Here is a 16115-nt window from a genome sequence, read left to right as displayed (position 1 = left end):
TGGGATCTGCACGTAGGGCTCCCATATGAGCCAGCTGTGGTGTGTGTGTGTGTGGCGGGGCGGGGGGCGGTCACTGAGCGCTCACTCACTCAGGATCGTCCTGGAAGTCCTGCGGTTCTGCCAACTCATCGTACTCGGCTGCTGCATCCTTGCCGGCCAAGATGAGCTCTTTGGGAGGCACCACAACCTGCAGAGTGAAACAGAGAAGTTTGCCTCCGAATGGGCCAGTGAGTTGCAGGATATTCATTCGACAAAATACAGCACAGCGTTACACTGACCTAAACACACAGAAGATTCAAGTTTCAAGAAATACACAATATTACTTCACTATTTATACAGTGTTTGAAAACATACTGTTTAGGAACACAGACATTTCCAGCAAAAGTACAAAAACAAAGAACAGTTAAGCATTCTTCAGACTCAGCCTTATGTTGTAAGGAGGCCTCAACTTTGCTATGTCAGAGGTTAGGAGGTAACAACGTCAACCATATTTGTAATTATGGATACAAATGAGCCTGGGGAGGTATGAAGAGAAAGAGAGCAAATCTACAAGCTGGGTGTACATATCAGGCACTTCTTTCTGTCTCACAGGTTATTAGTATTACTAAAAAAGCAAGTTGCAACCATGTGGATGGAACTAGAGTGTGTTCTGCTAAGTGAAATAAATCAGTCAGAGAAAGACAAGTATCATATGATTTCACTCATATGTGGAATTTAAGAAACACAACAGCTTAACATAGGGGAGGGGAAGGGAAGGAAAAATAAGGTAAAAACAGAGAAGGAGGCAAACCATCAGAGACTCCTAAATACAGAGAAAAAACTGAAGGTTGCTGGAGGGAGGTAGAAAGGGGGATGGGTAAATGGATGACGGGGGGGGGGGGGGGGCGCCTGGGTGGCTCAGTAGGTTAAGCGTCCGACTTCAGCTCAGGTCATGATCTCAAGGTCCGTGAGTTCGAGCCCTGCGTCGGGCTCTGTGCTGACCGCTCAGAGCCTGGAGCCTGTTTCGGATTCTGTGTCTCCCTCTCTCTCTGACCCTCCCCCATTCATGCTCTGTCTCTCTCTGTCTCAAAAATAAATAAACGTTAAAAAAAAAAATTTAAAAAAGAAATAAATAAATGGATGATAGGAGGGCATTTGTTGGGATGAGCACTGGGTGTTATATGTAAGTGATGAATCATTGGGTTTCACCCCTGAAACCAATATTACACTGTATGTTAACTTACTTAAAATTAAATAAACACAGTTTTAAAAACCACAAACTTTTAAAAAGAGTAAGGACAGATGAGTGTCATCTCTCTTTGAAAATGATGCTAGTAAGTGAAATCATTAAAAAGCAGAATGAAAGGTGCACCTGGATGGCTCAGTTGGTTAAGCTTCCGACTTCGGCTCAGGTCATGACCTCGTGACTCATGGGTTCGAGCCAGGAGCCTGCTTAGGATTCTGTGTTTCCCTCTCTCTCTGCCTCTCCTTGCTCACATGCTCTCTCTCTCTCTCAAAAATAAATAAATATTAAAAGAAAAAATTTAATGGAGGGGTGCCTGGGTGGCTCAGTTGGTTAAGCATCTGACTTCGGCTCAGGTCATGATCTCATGGTTTGTGGGTTCAAGCCCTGCATCAGGCTCTGTGCTGACGGCGTGAAGCCTGAAGCCTGTTTCAGATTCTGTCTGCTCCTCCCCTGCTCTCAATCTCTCTCTCTCAAAAATAAAATAAAGCATTAAAAAAATTTTTTTTTTTAAATTAAAGGGGTGCCTGGGTGGCTCAGTCAGTTAAGTGTCCGACTTCAGCTCAGGTCATGATCTCACAGCTCCTGAGTTCGAGCCCTGTGTCGGGCTCTGTGCTGACAGCTGAGAGCCTGGAGCCTACTTCGGATTCTGTGTATCCCTCTCTCTCTGCCCCTCCCCCACTCAAGCTCTGTCTCTCTCAAAAATTAAAAAACAAAACAACAACAACAACAAAAAAAACATAAAATTAAAAAAAAAAAAACAACAGAAGGTCATCCTGGAAGAAAAGATAGAGGGAAGGCCATTAAGCTCTTCTGCTATGCTGAGGAATCTGGGTTTCTTTCCCAAGCCAGAGGGATGCCAATGATCAGCATGTCATGATCAAAGTTAGATTTTAGAAAGATCACTTCGGTGGTAAGACAGAAGATGGGCTGGAATGGAAGTGGGTGTGGACTCAAAACAAGGCAGCCAGGAAGTTACTGTCACAGTGCACGTAAGAACGGAAGAGACCTTCCAACAGAGCAATGGTAGGGTGAATGTGCATAAAGTAAAAAAAAACTCAAGAGGTAAAATCAAAAGAACTTGATGACGACTTGGATATGGAAACGGAAGACAGCATGGAGTCCTTTAAGCCAGGTCAAAAGGCCCCTCCAGGAAAAGTAAGGGTCCATCAGGATGAGGCAAAATGCACCTACCTTAGCAGTGCTATTGATATTATCCGGGTCTCCCTCCTCACACTCCACCAGTGTCACATGGGTGAGGTTCTCCACTGGATTCGTAAGCGTCAGGAGGACCTGGCTCTCCTGGAGAACACGAAAAGCCTCTCTTAGACATGTTCTACTACTGCCACCTAGGGCCACTTTCTTAGTTGCTATACCAAGCATTTCACAAAATTGTCACCTTCCCCGCAATCCCCCATTATTTCTGAGTAGTTAACACCTACCTACACCTCTACATCACTGGGTCCTCCAAGTGCTCACTGATTCCTATTCCATTATTTATATGTCAGGCTATGTATGCTCTGGAGTTGCTATCACATGAGGAAATAGGACAGATCCCACAGAAAGGGCCAGTTACTAGATCCAGAAAATCTGGGCACTATACATTATCTAAGCAATAAAAGTTTGTAACTCCTGTTCCACCCAGCCCTCCACTTAGGGACTGAAAAACAAGTCCTCATAAATATGAAAGCCACAGGGTAAGCAGACATAGAAAAAATCATTCATCAAGACTTAACAGATTTTTATGATTTCTTGAACCATAACTTGCCCTTATTTGGTACTTTGTTGAGATTAGCAAAATCTTTTAAATGAACATGGACTACATAAACATCTTCATAAGCAGCATGGAAGGAAAGAACTAAAGAGGTTGCTGTAGAATATTCTACAACTCATGGTGGGGGGTAGGAGGAGGGGGCATAGATAAGATCCTCAAAGAAGACAAAGGCCATGGTAAAGAAATCCAGTTGATTCCTGATTAGCTGATACACTCACAGGCATGAGATGGTGGAATCACATGGCTAAAGATGCTTGTGGGGTAAAACATCTTCTTTCTTTCCCCACCCATGATTCCATCTTTGTATAATGTACACACTACTCCTTCTAAATGTATGCCAAAGATGCTGTCGTCAAGAATCCCTGCTTAAAGAAATTAAAAATCGCAATTCCTTTATGATTTCTTTCTTTTCTATCCCTTGCTCTTGAATCTCGCACAGCCACCCACATACATACATGCACACATCTCTGATCAATCCTTTGTCTCCCTGTTAACAAGCAAAGTACTAACCTTCATGTAGCGAAGGTTGGGAATTGACATGATTCTCACTTCTGGAATATAATTGCTATGCATGAATAAAAAAATACATTAATATTCATCGAAGTCTCTTAAAATTATTGTTACTTTTTTTTAAGTGAGTACAGCAAAGATTTCTTTGATTAGAACATGGCACAGAAATAGAATTTTAAGAATCATATGATATCATCATAATAAGAACTTAAGAAATGAAACCAACTGCTAAGGAGTTCTTTCTTAAATCTTAAGCACATTTCTAGTTTAGGGCCCATGTATCTGTGTGTATCATGGTAGACATCTTCCTTATACGTTTGCTAGACATATTTTTTGAGATTTTATTAATTCATTTCTGTAAATCTAAAAGGCAACTGGTTATGGGACCCAAGACTGACTTAGTAACACCATCCAGGGGTATAAAAACACCATCACATTACTTACCAAATACTTTTACAAAGCACTATGCATGCCAGGCAATGTTTTAAACACTTAAAAAATTAACTTACATAATCTTCACTGTAACTGCATGACACAAGTATTATCATCATCATCCCCATTACAGAGATAAAGAAACTAGGCTTGGGAGAAGTAACTTACTGGTGAGTGGCCAGGATTCAAACTCACACAGTGTAGCTCCAGGGTCCTTGCCCTTAACTACTGTATGTTTTGTTGCCCTTTTTTTTTTTTTTAACGTAAATGTTTATTTTTCAGAGAGTGTGTGTGTGAGCAGGGGTGGGGCAGACACAGAGGGAGACAGAGGATCTAAAGCAGGCTCTGTGATGACAGCAGAGAACCCAACATGGGGCTTGAACTCATGAACCATGAGATCATGACATGAGCCAAAGTTGAATGCTTAACCGACTGAGCCACCCAGGTACCCCTTTGCTGCCTCTTTAAGTAAGAAAATAGAATATGACACTCACATGTGCTTAGTCTGAACTCAAAACTGCCCAGAGTCAAATCCCAGCTCGGTGTTTATACACCTATTCTCAATGTTTTTGACTGCTGAGACGACTTATGTAGAAGTGCTGCATAATATTCTATACCCTGAGTGTACCTCAATTTAATCAACTAGTTTTTAATGGTTAATTGGCTTGACACAGAAAGCGTTTCTAGCTTTTTGTCATTGAAACGTTATAATACACATCCTTACATATGCATCTTTAGATATTGGTGCTTTTGCTTCAAAGAATAGATTCCTGAGACAGTACTCCTGGGTTTAGTCTATGTAATTTTGTCTGGATATTCCAGACTACTCTCCAAAAAGACTCCATAAAGCAATCTACAAGCCTACCAACAGTGTATGCAAATATGTTTCCCCACATTCTCATGAGCACTAAATGATCTTTATTAAACTTCTCCTAACAAGTCTCAGTATCTTTCCATGTATTCATTAACCATTTGAAATTCCTCTTCTATAAGCTGCCAGTTCAAATCCTTTGTCCTACTCCCATTTTTACCTTTCCAATTTGTGGGAATTCTGTCTTCCAGGGACATCAAATTTTTATCTATCATGGAATACCAAATACTCTTTCCTACTCTACTGTCTGTCCCAGGACTTTGTTGTCTTTTTTTTTTTTTTTTTTTTTTTTTTTTTTTGCCAAGAGCAAAGCTGTCTATTTTCTTTAGTGGTTTCTGGGTTTCCTGCCTTACTTAGGAAGGGCTCTCTTGCCCTAAAATCAAGACAATTATTTTCCCAATTTCTCAAACCACTTTTCTTGTTTGAAAGGTGATTTTCGTACATAAAATTCCCTTCTCTTGACAAGTCCCAGTGAATTAACACTAATAATCACTTTTATTCCACTCAAAGACTGTTATCAGAACATAATTAAGATGAACAATGAAAGGGATACTCTTCGATTTGCCATACTTTATTATTTTTTACTTTGATATTTTGGATCAATACCAAAATTAGGTACTTTGTAATTTGTAATGAGTGACCGGTGACTCTCTGTCCAATAACAAACAAAACAATCTCTGCCCCGGACCACACTGTCCCTGTGTCCCTAGTACAAACACCTTTGATTCTAGGTCTATAATTTGTATTTAACTTCATGATACGTAGTTCAAAATCTAAACAGAAGAAATAGCAAAACTGTTCTGATGTCATTTTCTTCTTGTAAGCCCAGAGTAAATACATTTCATAATGAAAAAAGCCAAAAAACAGTAACTAAAAACACCAATCCCAAAATACTCACACAGCAACCAGCTGGATTTTGAATTTGATAGATGTTGGATTAAATTCTGGCTTGCTCAAATTATGTTCACATTTCTAAAAAGAAAAAATTCTAATACGTATCAGAGGAAAACAAGAACACCCGTGCTGGATCCACAGAGCTGCTAAATTCAGAAGGACAGCATTTACTCAAGGTTTGTCGTTTCATTCTGCTCTAAGACCACATATACTTTGAAAGTGTGTATGCTACTGATTACCACAAGTCACAAAAGATGATGTTTTGGACTTGTGGATATAAGCAACCACACTATCAAATACTATCCTACCTTTGTGGGGCCTAACAACTGCTGAAATAATAACACATACTGGGTACATATTATGTGTGTTGAGCAACGTGCTCCTTAGTTTAAGTGGATTTAAACATCACATCCACTTTATGAGGAAAGTTACGTACCATAACTATTATTGTCCCCATTTTACAGGTGATGACAGTGGGGCATGGGAAGGATGAGTAATCTGTACTACTTCACGGATCCAATAAGAACTGAAACTGGGATTTAAATCCACATAGTGTGTTTCCAGATTCCATGCTTTAAAATACAGTAACAATTATTTACTTACTTTCTTGAATGGGTACTACATACGTCTGGTTAAAAAAGTTTCTTAATAGTACAAAAAAGTACAGCGTAACGGTACCCATCACTTGTCCCCTTGTCCCGCTCCCCAGAACCCAACCAGTTTCTCGTGTTTTTTTCACAAATAGCCTATGCATGTACAAGTATACACAGACACACAAAAGGGAGTACACAAAAGGGAGCAGTAACACAAAAGGGAGCACTTTATATACTCCTCCGCCCTTTGTCTTCACTTCCTGTCTTGGTATTCCATGTCCACACACAGAGGTACCTCTGTATCCTACTGTCATCATTTCTATGCCCAAATTGATGGATATCTAGGATGTTTCCACGACTTTGCTACTATAAATAATGCAGCAATGAGGATTCTTGTACAATCATTTCCCACGCGTTATGTTTTGCTAACCTGGTAACTATCAAATGGTGTCTCACTGTAGTTTTAACAGACACTTTCTGGATTACTGTAGGAATATTTTTCATGTTTACTGGCTACTGGGATTTCCTCTGCCATGACTTGCATGTTACTATTTACTGGGTATTTTTATCCCGTTGTTATCTTTTCCTTACTAATTTGCTAAAGTTCTTCATGTATTCTGGACACTAATCCTTTATTATTTTTTTAAATGTTTATTTATTGGAGCGCCTGGGTGGCTCAGTCAGTTGAGTATCCAACTCTTGGTTTCAGCTCAGGTCATGATCTCACAGTTTGTGGGTTCCAGCCCTACAATGGGCTCTGCACTGGCAACACGGAGCCTGCTTGGGATTTTAGCTCTCTTTCCCCTCTCTGCCCCTCCCGCACTCTCTTTAAATAAATAAATAAAAAGTTTTTTTTAATGTTTATTTTGAGAGAAGAGAGAAAGAGTACAAGTGGGGGGAGGGGAAGAGAGCATCCCAAGCAGGCTCTGTACTGCCAGCAGAAAGCCCGACATGATACCTGATCCCATGAACTGTGAGATCACGAACTGAGCCAAAATCAAGAGTCAGATGCTGAACCGAATGAGCCACCCAGGCGCTCCTCCCTTTCTTTTCTTTTGGTAGACAGTCTGTATCAAGTAGAGAAAGTTCACTATTCCTGTTTTTGAGAGTTTTTTTTCTTTTTATCATGAATGGGTGTTTGATTTTGTCAAATGCCTTTTCTACATCTATCAATATGATCATGTGATTTTTTTTTTTTTAAGTCTGCTGATGTGACGGATTTCATTGATTTTTAAATGTTGAACCAGCCCTGCATCCCAAGAATATATCCCACTTGGCTATGGTGTATAATTCTTTTAATACTTTTTTGGATTTGATTTGCTAATATTCTGTTGAAGATTTTTGCACGTATGTTCATGAGACACTGATCTGTACTTTTCTTGTAATGTCTGCCTGGTTAGTATTAGGGTGATACTGGCCTCATAGAATGAATTAGGATGTATTCCCTTTGCTTCTACCTTCTAAAAAGCTATTATAAGAATTGGTGTAATTGGGGCGCGTGGGTGGCTCAGTCGGTTAAACATCTGACTTTGGCTCAAGTCATGATCCCACAGCTCGTGAGTTCAAGTCTCAAATCCAGCTCTGTGCTGACAACTCAGAGCTTGGAGCCTGCTTCAGATTCTGTCTCCCTCTTTCTGCTCATACTCTCTCTCTCCTTCAAAAATAAACAAACATTAAAAAAAAAAAAAAAGAATTGGTGTAACTAAATATGTGGTAGAATTCACCAGTAAACACGTGTGAGCCTAGGACTTTCTGTTTTGAAGGTTATTAGTGATTCAATTTATTATTTAATAGACATAAGCCTATTCAGATCACACATTTCTTCTTTTATCAGATTTGTGGGCACAGAGTTCATAGTATTTATTATCCTTCTGATTTTCATGGATCTCTAGTGATGTCCCCTTTTTCATTTGACTAGTAATTCGTGCCCTCTCTCTTTTTTCCCTACTTAGCCTGGAGAGAGGCTTATCAATTTTATTGGTCTTTTCAAAGAATCAACTTTTGGTTTTGTTGATTTTCTCTACTGATTTCCTATTTTCAATTTCATTGACTTCTGCTTGAATTCTTATTATTTCTTTTCTTCTGCTTACTGTGGATTTAATTTGCTCTTCTTTTTCCAGTTTCCCAAGGTGAAAACTTAGATGACTGATTTTAGATCTCTCCTCTTTTTCTAATCTATGAATGTAATACTATAAATTTCTCTCTAAGCATGGCTTTCACAGCATCACACAAATTTTTCTTTTAAAAAAATTTTTTTAACGTTTATTTATTTTTGAGAAGAGAGAGACAGAGCATGAGCAGGGAAGGAGAGAGAAAGAGGGAGACACAGAATCTGAAACAGGATCCAGGCTCTGAGCTGTCAGCACAGAGCCCGACGTGGGGCTCGAACTCACGGACCGTGAGATCACGACCTGAGCCGAAATTGGATGCTTAACCAACTGAGCCACCCAGGCGCCCCAGCATCACACAAATTTTGATAAGTAGTTTTCATTTTTATTTAGCTTAAAGTATTTTTAAATTTCTCTTGAGGCTTCTTCTTTGACACATGCTATTTACAATAGAAATATGTTGTTTAATCTCCACATATTTGCTAACTTTTCTAGTTTTCTCTTACTTCCTAGTTTAATCCCACGGTGGCCTGAGAGTAGACATTGTATGATTTCTATTCTTTCAAATCCATTATGATGAGCTTTTTGTTTTGTTCTTTTTCTGGCCTAAAATGTAGACTGCCTTGGGGAATGTTTCAGATGAGTTTGTGAACAATGTATATTCTGCTGTTGCTAGGTGAAGCAGTCTCCAAATGTCAATTTTATCCAGTGATGGATGACGTTGTTGAGTTCTGCTATATCCTTACTAATTTTCTGCCTGCTGCATCTGTCCGTTTCTGAGAAAGGGGTGATGAAATGTCAACTATGAGGGTGGATTCATCTATTTCTTCCTGCAGCTCTATCAGGTTTTGCCTCACATAGTTTGACACTAGTGTTAGGCATATACATGTTAAGAATTGTTATGTCTTCCTGGAAAATTAGCCCCTTTATCGTTATGTGATGCCCTTCTTTATCCCTGTTAACTTTCTTTACTTTGAAATCTGCTCTGTCTGAAACTAAGATAGCTACACTTGCTTTCTTGATTAGAAAGATTAGTGTTAGCATGTTTATCTGTCTACATCTATTTACTTTTAATCAATACATGTCTTTATACTTAAAATGGGCTTTTCCTTCCTTCTTATTTTTTAAAATTTGTTGAGTACAGTTGACATACAATGCTACATTAATTTCAAGTGTACAATATAGTGACTCAACATCCCTTTAAGCTATGCTGTGCTCACCATAAGCGTAGCCACTGTCTGTCACCATCCAGCACTACTACAACATCATTGACTATATTCCTTATGCTGTGCCTTTTATTCCAGTGACTTATTCATTCCACAATTAGAAGCCAGTATCTTTTCCTTTTTTTTTTTTATCTATTAAATGTTATTTATTTTTTGAAACAGAGAGAGAGAGAGAGAGAGAGAGAGCATGAGCAGGGGAGGAGCAGACAGAGAGGGAGACAAAGGATCTGAAGCAGGCTCTGCGCTGAGACCAGAGAGCCTGATGTGGGGCTCGAACTCACAAACTGATAGATCATGACCTGAGCCGAGGTTGGACACAACCAGATGAGCCACCCAGGCACCCCTTTCCTTCTTTTTTGAAAAGGTTTTTCATTATAGAAATATTCTTATATATGCAAAATACAAATTAGTAGTAGAAATTCCTAGTACATGTCACACAGCTTCAACAAATTAGCAACCTGTTAGCAACAATGACCAATCTGGTTTCATTTATACTCTCACCCATTCACCACGCCTGATTGTTTTGAAACAAGTATCAGACATCATGTCATTTCATCCATAAATGTTTTGGTATGTATCTCTGAAAGATATTTTTAAAAATAACAATACTATTTTTATCCGTTAAAAACATGGAAAGTTCTTTTGATAGCATCAAAAATCCAGCTAGTGTTTAAATCCCCCCAAAGATTTCATAAATGTTTCTTCCTTTCCTCCCCGCTCCCTGGCCCCTTTCTTATGTTTTGTTTGAATTGGGATTTAAATGAAGTCTACATACTATGTTTGGTAGATCTCTTCTAGAGCTGTATTGTTAACAGTAGCCACTGGTCACAAGTGGTCATTTGAAAGATTTAGCACCTCAGCCACATTTCAGGTGCTAAATAGCAACATGCGACTAGTGGCTACCATGTTGGACTGTGCAAATACAGAACATTTCCATCATCAGAAGTTCTGCTGAATAGCACTGATCTAAAAGGTTTCTTTCCTTTTTTTTTTTGTTTTCTTTTATAATTTATTTATTGAAAAAATTCAGTTGTTTGTGTTATAAATTCCTAGAGGCTCAATTTTGCTGTTCTTTCCTTTCTTGCTTTCTTTTAAATTATTATTACTCCTTTTCGTTTCCTCTTTATTAGCCTAAAAGTTATATATTCTTTCATGATTTTCTTAGGGGTTAGTGCTATGAACTTATTAACCTTTAGGTACCTCAGTTTCCACATCTATAAAACAGGGGTAACAATAGTACCCATATCTCATAGTTGTAAGGATTTTTATCTTGAAGGCATTTAAAATGATGCCTAGACACCTAGTACATTCTCTGTAAGCATTCTTTATATTTACTACATCCCCAAAAGTTTCAATGTTAGTCAGATACCAATGTTTAATTTATTTTTGCTTTTCTCTTATACAAATGGCAACTCTACAAAATGGAATAATTACCCGACAGCGCAGGGACCGCTTGATCAGAAGATGTTTGTGACGAGGATAGAGCTGTGAGGCACAGACTGGCTGGAAGTCAGGCTGCAAGAGGCGCTGCTGAAGGGTGGTCACTAGTATGAAAGGCAGGAACCAGGCTTAGTTTGTAATGACTTGGTCAAAATCAGGCTCATATGAAATTACCACACGAAACAACACTTCCTTTGTGAATAGTTCTTCAAAAAACTACTATATTGAAATTTGACATTTTAAAGTTCCTCAGGGGTGCCTAGGTGACTCAGTCAGTTAAGCATCAAACTTCAGCTCAAGTCATGGTCTCACAGTTTGTGAGTTTGAGCCCCCCGTCGGACTCTGTTGACAGCTCGGAGCTTGGCTTTGGATTCTGTGTCTCCTTCTCTCTCTAACGTTTCCCCACTCACACTGTGTCTCTCTCTCAAAAAAAAAATTTTTTTTAAAGTTCTTCAAATGATTGTATCCATCTCACTTGCTACTTGATTTATTTTACTACTAACAGCTATGGCATTAAAAATCTCAAAACCCAGGGGTGCCTGGGTGGCTCAGTTGGTCAAGTGTCCGACTTTGGCTCAGGTCATGGTCTCACAATTCATGGGTTCAAGCCCTGTGTCAGGCTCTGTCCTGACACCCTGGAGCCTAGAGCCTGCTTTGGATTCTGTGTCTCCCTCTCTCTCTACCCCTCCCTGGCTCATACTCTGTCTCTACCTCAAAAATAAATACCCATTTAAAAAAAAAAACAAACTCAAAATCCAGAGCATTTAGTAACCAAAGCAGATTAGATGTGAAATAGAAACAAAGTAGAATAATGTAAAATATTACCTTCTGTTAAATTGACTGGCCTTGTATAGTAATCTTCAGGTAGAGGTTCTACTTCGTCCACGGCCTGAGCTGGCTCAATCTTTATCTCTTTTTGGTCCTCTCCTTCTTTAAGGCTAAAAGATAAAAAGCACTAATTTCTCAAAGGTCCACCTGATTATATTCAAAGTCTATGATAGCAATAACTGAAGCATTCTTCTATTGTAGGACATTCTTTCTCCGCTCAGGTCTTTTCTAAGCATGAGACTCTTCTTCCCCAGTAGCCACTGTTTTACGTCACATTCCTTTAATATTCATTTTGATACCTGCTTTTCTCCTCCAAGCCATTTAATGTCCAAACTTACGACAGTCCAGCAAGGGTACTGATGGTTGCACCAGCTCGTGGTCGCTGAAGCCTCGTTCCAAGACCATATTTGTCCTAAAGAGAGTTCAGAAATCCCGATTACAAATCCCGTATTTATACATCCTATTTACCAAAAGAAAGATTTTGGGGTGGGACAGCATGAGAAGCTCAGGGAAATAAGCAAAAAAAAAAAAAAAAAAAAAAGCTAATTTAAAGTTCCTTTTAAAGAAAGAAATTTGTAGCCCCACATCACTTTATTCTTAAAAGAATAATAAAAGCATCACACATGGAGACTGAAACTATATTAGTACAGCAAAATTGAACTAAATGTGATTTTTATTTATTTTTATTTTTTACTATTAATCTAAAAGTATCTAAGCAATGGCTCTATGGCTTAGACCAGAACTATGTGGAGTGTCTAAGCTACATGATGAATGTCTTCATGGAACACCAATGATCACCTGCTAACTTCTTCAGGGTTAGCAAGAATCATAAAAGAGAACTTACCACTACATGAATAGTGTGTTGCTGTAGGCCCCCAAATAGCAGCAGGTTGCAACAGAGACAAAAAAATGCAGCATAAGATAGAAGCAAACTCATACAGCAGGCAGGTTATAAGGGAAGCTGGAAGAATAATGCCTTTAATTCAAATTCCTCTCCTAAACATACTAGTGCGTATGCTGATTATAGCACTGAACTATTCCGTAAGTTTTATTTAGCCTTCATTAAAGTCTCTGGCAAATGTAGACGCCTTGCATGTCTTAATGTTTTATTAAATACTAAGTTGTTTTTTTTTTTATAGAACGCTTCACAAATTTGCATTTATCCTTGTGCAGGGGCCGTGCTAACCTTCTCTGTCGTTCCAATTTTAGTATATGTGCTGCCAAAGCGAGCACAAAACTAAAGGTTTTTATATGGACCTCACCAACCCTTAGAGTTTCAGTGATTTAAACTAATTGTCATACAGAAGCAGGATGGTAAGTTACATTTCCTCAATTGTCAAACTACCTTACAGGATTTTTGTGAGAATTAAATAAAATGGGAAAAGCACTTAGCACGGTGCCTGAGACATCACTGTCCTTCAATAAATGTTATGTATTCAATGTCAACCTGCTGCGCCCCCAGCAAGCATGGAGAAAATAAATTGTTCTGTGACAGCAAATGAAACTTGGGGGACAATAACAAAAGCGCCAAATCCTAACCTTTTGCTTCTAGATTGGTAGTACAAACTAGTCGACAGTGACTTCCATAAATAATTCCTAACAATTACACGTACATATGTTACTATTTATTTAACCACCCAAATGCATTGCGTAAAAGTCAGTGTTCTTCACACTGGAGAAACATAGGAAGGTGCCAGAAATAATCATGAGAGCTGGAAAACCATTACTACAGGATGTCAAAGGTGGGCTACTGGGTAACGTGAATAAAATCTACCACTTGCCCACCTTCTTCTGACTTTCTGTTTAAGAGTTCTGTGATGCCTACAAAATTAAACATGAGCTGTGGGGAATAATCAGGAGAGAGAGGACAGTGATGCAAAAAGGAACACAAATGTCCTTAAAACTGAAAGAACTCAAACAGAATTCGTGATATGGCAAAAGCGTTAACTGCTAGAGTTAGACACTAGGATTCTCTGCTACTCATCATTCAGGAATCTAAGGACAGTGGCCAATTTCCGAAAGGGTCACTGTTCTCATGCCACACAGGCCTCGATCAAGGAAATGCGCACTCCTTTTTTGGACCAAGTCCTCACCGAAAAAGCCAAAGGCATATAGTTTCTACGCCGTGCTAGTTTCTTGCGATCTCGTTCAACCTTCTCTTTCTGAGCAAGCTGCTGGTAATACTCAATCAGTTTGTTCATCTGTAAGAAATCAAAGATGCAGTATTTGTTTCATAAAAAGCTAACAGGAAATATGCAAAATTAATCAACACCACTGACCGGACACATAACAAATGAAGGAGACAAATTACTACAGTAGTCAAGTTTGCCCTTCAAAGAGAATTTCTCTTTATCACATTTCTCTCAATTATTTGCAGAATTAAAATGGAAACTGTGGCAATAGGAAGAAACGGGCAATGAAAAGGCTTGGAAATTTCAAGCCCTCTTTTTATTATTCTTTTACTTCTTTACTTATTTCCCCTCACAATTGCTCCCATTTTCTCTGCATGGCCACAGGACATCTAAGACTGTGACAGCTTGTACTGTCTTCTCCACCACTCATACCTTTTCATTTTTAAAACATATTTTAATCCTAAGAGCAATATATGTTGTGAAAAGTTCAAACAATATTTCACATAAAGAATAAAAAGCGATACTTCCCTTTTCTCTTGTGCCCAAGTCCACCCTTCCCCTCACCAGAGGCATCCACAATTATCAGCTTAGATAGCATTCTTACACACAGACATGGGTACGATAATATTACAATCTGCATACATTAAAACAAAAACACCATGTATACATATGTAGCTTTCATAGGTCTGAAAACACTTTTAATATAGGAGAAATAAATTATAACTTTTTATTTGACTAGAAGTGTTAGGAACTTTTCATCCAGTCAACAGATTTCATTGTTTTCAAGGCTGCATCTTATCGTGTAACACAGATATCTGTTAAGGTATTTAAGCACTTCCTATGATGTGACTTTAATGGCTTCCTGATATTCACTTTCAGTTCAGCAGCAATTACTTCTTAGAAGCACTAACGTGATCTTGTCAGCACTTAGTTTAAAAACAGTTCAAAGCTTCTCAATCTCCCTGACTTGGTCCATGTGGTCCCACATGGTCCAACCCCACATTCTTCTGTCCCTTTGTCTGATACTGTGCTGTGCTCTGGTCACACTCCCCTTCTTGTCTACAACTTGTTTTGCTTCTTCCACTTATAAGCTCCCTGTATATGCTGTTTCTCTGCCTTGAATTCTTTCCCTTCTGTGCCTGTTTGTCCTCAGAGCTCAGCACAGTTCTCAGACATGGACTCAACTAGCTGAAATCTCCCTAATAAAGGTTCACAAGGGGCCCAGGTGGCTCAGTCAGTTGAGCATCTGACTCTTGGTTTCAGCTCAGGTCATGATCCCAGGGTCGTGGGATCAAGCCCTGCATCAGGCTCTGCACTAAGCATGGAGCCTGTTTTAGATTCTCTTTCTCTTTTTCCCTCTGCCCCTGTCCCCCACTCTCGAAGATAAATAAAGATGAAAACAATTTCTTTAAGTGTTCACATGGCACAATTTCTTTCTCCTTCACATCACATATCACCCTTTCTCCTCTATCTGGGGATAATTTGATCAAGTTTTATTTCCCCATTGGACTTCAGCTCTATAAAGAAAGGGACCATGTATCCCTACTGTTCAGCATGGCCCCTGGAACATGGTAAGTGCTCAATAAATGTCTGGTCAACGAATATACATATATTTGTGCATAAATGCAAGTATTTCCGTAGGTCACAGTTCATAAAGTAGATGCTGTTGAGAGCTCAAGAAATCTGTACTAATTTACACTAACAATAGGGTATGTGAAAGGTCCAATTCCTCACACTCTCATCCATGGTATTTTTAACTTTTGCTGATATCACAGGTGAGTGATTAGAAGTCACTGTTTAACGTACAGCCTGACCGTAAGTCCTTCATTTCACTAGCACGTCATCTTCTTTCTCATGTTTGAGTTTCCACGGCAACGAAATCAGCTCAGGTACCTCCCAAACAGATCAATTCACTTTAAACTGTTAAAGAATGCTCGAGTCGTGCTTCTATCAGCAACCACTGCTTCATCCAAGGGCATCTTATATGTGTGGTGTTTCTAGGAGTTCAGACATCTGTATGTCCATGGTATTTCCAAGAGCATTTGAGAACAAACAGAACCTTAACTTAGTTGGCGGATACATGAC

The 16115-nt window shown here is 39.1% G+C and overlaps 1 protein-coding gene and 1 non-coding gene across 3 annotated transcripts in view; both read right to left on the bottom strand.

The window, feature by feature from the left end:
- DCTN4 (dynactin subunit 4) overlaps positions 1 to 16115 on the bottom strand; it is a 31569-nt gene that overhangs the window by 4786 nt on the left and 10668 nt on the right. The window contains exons 5-13 of one of the 2 annotated variants that reach the window (XM_015083578.3): positions 13992 to 14099; positions 12743 to 12763; positions 12237 to 12310; positions 11896 to 12008; positions 11065 to 11174; positions 5708 to 5781; positions 3507 to 3561; positions 2417 to 2524; positions 90 to 187 (exon numbers count right to left, since the gene is read on the bottom strand). In XM_015083578.3, the coding sequence (XP_014939064.2) occupies positions 90 to 187; positions 2417 to 2524; positions 3507 to 3561; positions 5708 to 5781; positions 11065 to 11174; positions 11896 to 12008; positions 12237 to 12310; positions 12743 to 12763; positions 13992 to 14099 (761 nt within the window). The remainder of the gene's footprint in view (positions 1 to 89; positions 188 to 2416; positions 2525 to 3506; positions 3562 to 5707; positions 5782 to 11064; positions 11175 to 11895; positions 12009 to 12236; positions 12311 to 12742; positions 12764 to 13991; positions 14100 to 16115) is intronic. The other variant, XM_015083579.3, reaches the window with a different exon arrangement.
- LOC113594829 (U6 spliceosomal RNA) lies at positions 13028 to 13131 on the bottom strand. The gene has a single exon (XR_003415276.1). It is a non-coding gene; the product is annotated as a U6 spliceosomal RNA (small nuclear RNA).

This window comes from Acinonyx jubatus, chromosome A1, assembly GCF_027475565.1.
Source record: "Acinonyx jubatus isolate Ajub_Pintada_27869175 chromosome A1, VMU_Ajub_asm_v1.0, whole genome shotgun sequence".
Classification (NCBI taxonomy): domain Eukaryota; kingdom Metazoa; phylum Chordata; class Mammalia; order Carnivora; family Felidae; genus Acinonyx; species Acinonyx jubatus.
This window is presented reverse-complemented; position numbering and strand designations above follow the sequence as displayed.